Raw genomic sequence first — 1376 nt, 5'->3', positions numbered from 1 at the left:
TTAATCGCTTGATATACTTCTGAACAAGTTGAGTGATAGTATATGCATTACATCATATACAAGGTCTTTGGATATATCAAATGCATAGAGATGATAGAGCCTACAAAGTATAGATTCACCTACCAAACCTCCATCTCTGAGTGTCTCTTCAGCCTTCTCTTTGGTTGGACATCTTTTAGCCATCCTGATAGCTTCCCACATATCATCTACATCTCTTTTCAAAGGTGGATATCTGCCTTGTAACCTATTATCATTGTAGACATACTGCTGAAAACCATTGGTGTCACGTACTAACTCTGCCTTTGCCCTGTCGCTTCTGCAAAATGACATGCCTCCATCCTTGACTTGTCCTAGCTTGCACTGGGCTGGATGGTCTCCCGTGCAGGCCATAAGTAAGCACCGTATCCTTGTTGATTCACTTTGAAGATTCTCACAAATAATATCATTGCCAACAGCATAGTTGACCTCAAATCCACTCAAGAAAGATCTTTCAAGCTCACTTATCAAGGGATGAAGAAACGAAGACAGTACATCACTATGTTTCTTTTGCAAATCTTTATGTGTCAAAGGTAAGAATAGTACTGGAATGGATCCAAGAATATATCTTTTTCCGCCATTCAAGATGACAATCTCTACAACGGTACTATCTTTTTGAGTTGTAGAAGCCGCTTGAAATCCATCCCAATGCATCATTAAACCTAAATTCCTCGGATCGCCCTAACATTAAGATTAGAATTAAATCACAAGTACTCTTTAGATATTAAGAGCAATATTGGTAAAATAACCAGCCTTACCTTGGTCTTTTTTTTTTCTGCACGTTGCTCTGTTCCACACTTGGAGCATCTAAAAATGTACTCTCTTGTCTCGGAGTTCCAACCCTTCTGCAAAGACTTGCACAGAAGTTCTTTGGGAAAGCTCTGTGGGCATGCAAGCACTTTGAATTTTCACATATAATAGGTGCTTCCCACTCGTGAGATGGGTTCCAAAAATCTTGAAAAATTCATGTCTTCTCTCCATCCCAAAACTCATTTATGAACTCGGGTTGTGTGGAAGGAGATTTGTTCAGCCACCTATCCCTAGCTCTCCACATTCTAAGAAAGTCCCAGCACATTGTCTCACTCTTACATAAGAGCTGTAACTGACCAATCAATGAGATAAAGTGAAAGGACATCACTTTTTTTCTTTGCTTGTTACATGTAGGACACCTTGCACAACATCTTTCACAGTCGCGGCGAAAAATCCTTGGAAGACGCATATTTGTACAACAACACTTCAATGCGTCCATGTCCTCTTGTGAGTCCTCCAAACTTGGCTCCATGATATGAGGTGCATGAGGGTGGTCGTCACTCCCGAGACAAAGTTTCCACTCTTGCAAA

The 1376-nt window shown here is 40.6% G+C and overlaps 1 protein-coding gene across 1 annotated transcript; it reads right to left on the bottom strand.

Moving 5' to 3' along the window:
* Positions 1-943, bottom strand: LOC147439799 (uncharacterized). Its single transcript, XM_086485556.1, has 2 exons — positions 795-943; positions 1-717 (listed from the first exon to the last, which is right to left on the bottom strand). The coding sequence occupies exon 2, from the start codon at positions 691-693 to the stop codon at positions 1-3; it is 693 nt and encodes a 230-aa protein (XP_086341682.1). The 5' UTR covers positions 694-717; positions 795-943.
* Between the last annotated feature and the right edge of the window lie 433 nt (positions 944-1376).

This window comes from Adiantum capillus-veneris, chromosome 16 (assembly GCF_014529385.1).
Source record: "Adiantum capillus-veneris isolate H3 chromosome 16, ASM1452938v2, whole genome shotgun sequence".
NCBI classification, from domain to species: Eukaryota; Viridiplantae; Streptophyta; class Polypodiopsida; order Polypodiales; family Pteridaceae; genus Adiantum; species Adiantum capillus-veneris.
Note: the sequence above shows the minus strand (reverse complement) of the source record. Positions and strands in the feature narration are given on the sequence as shown.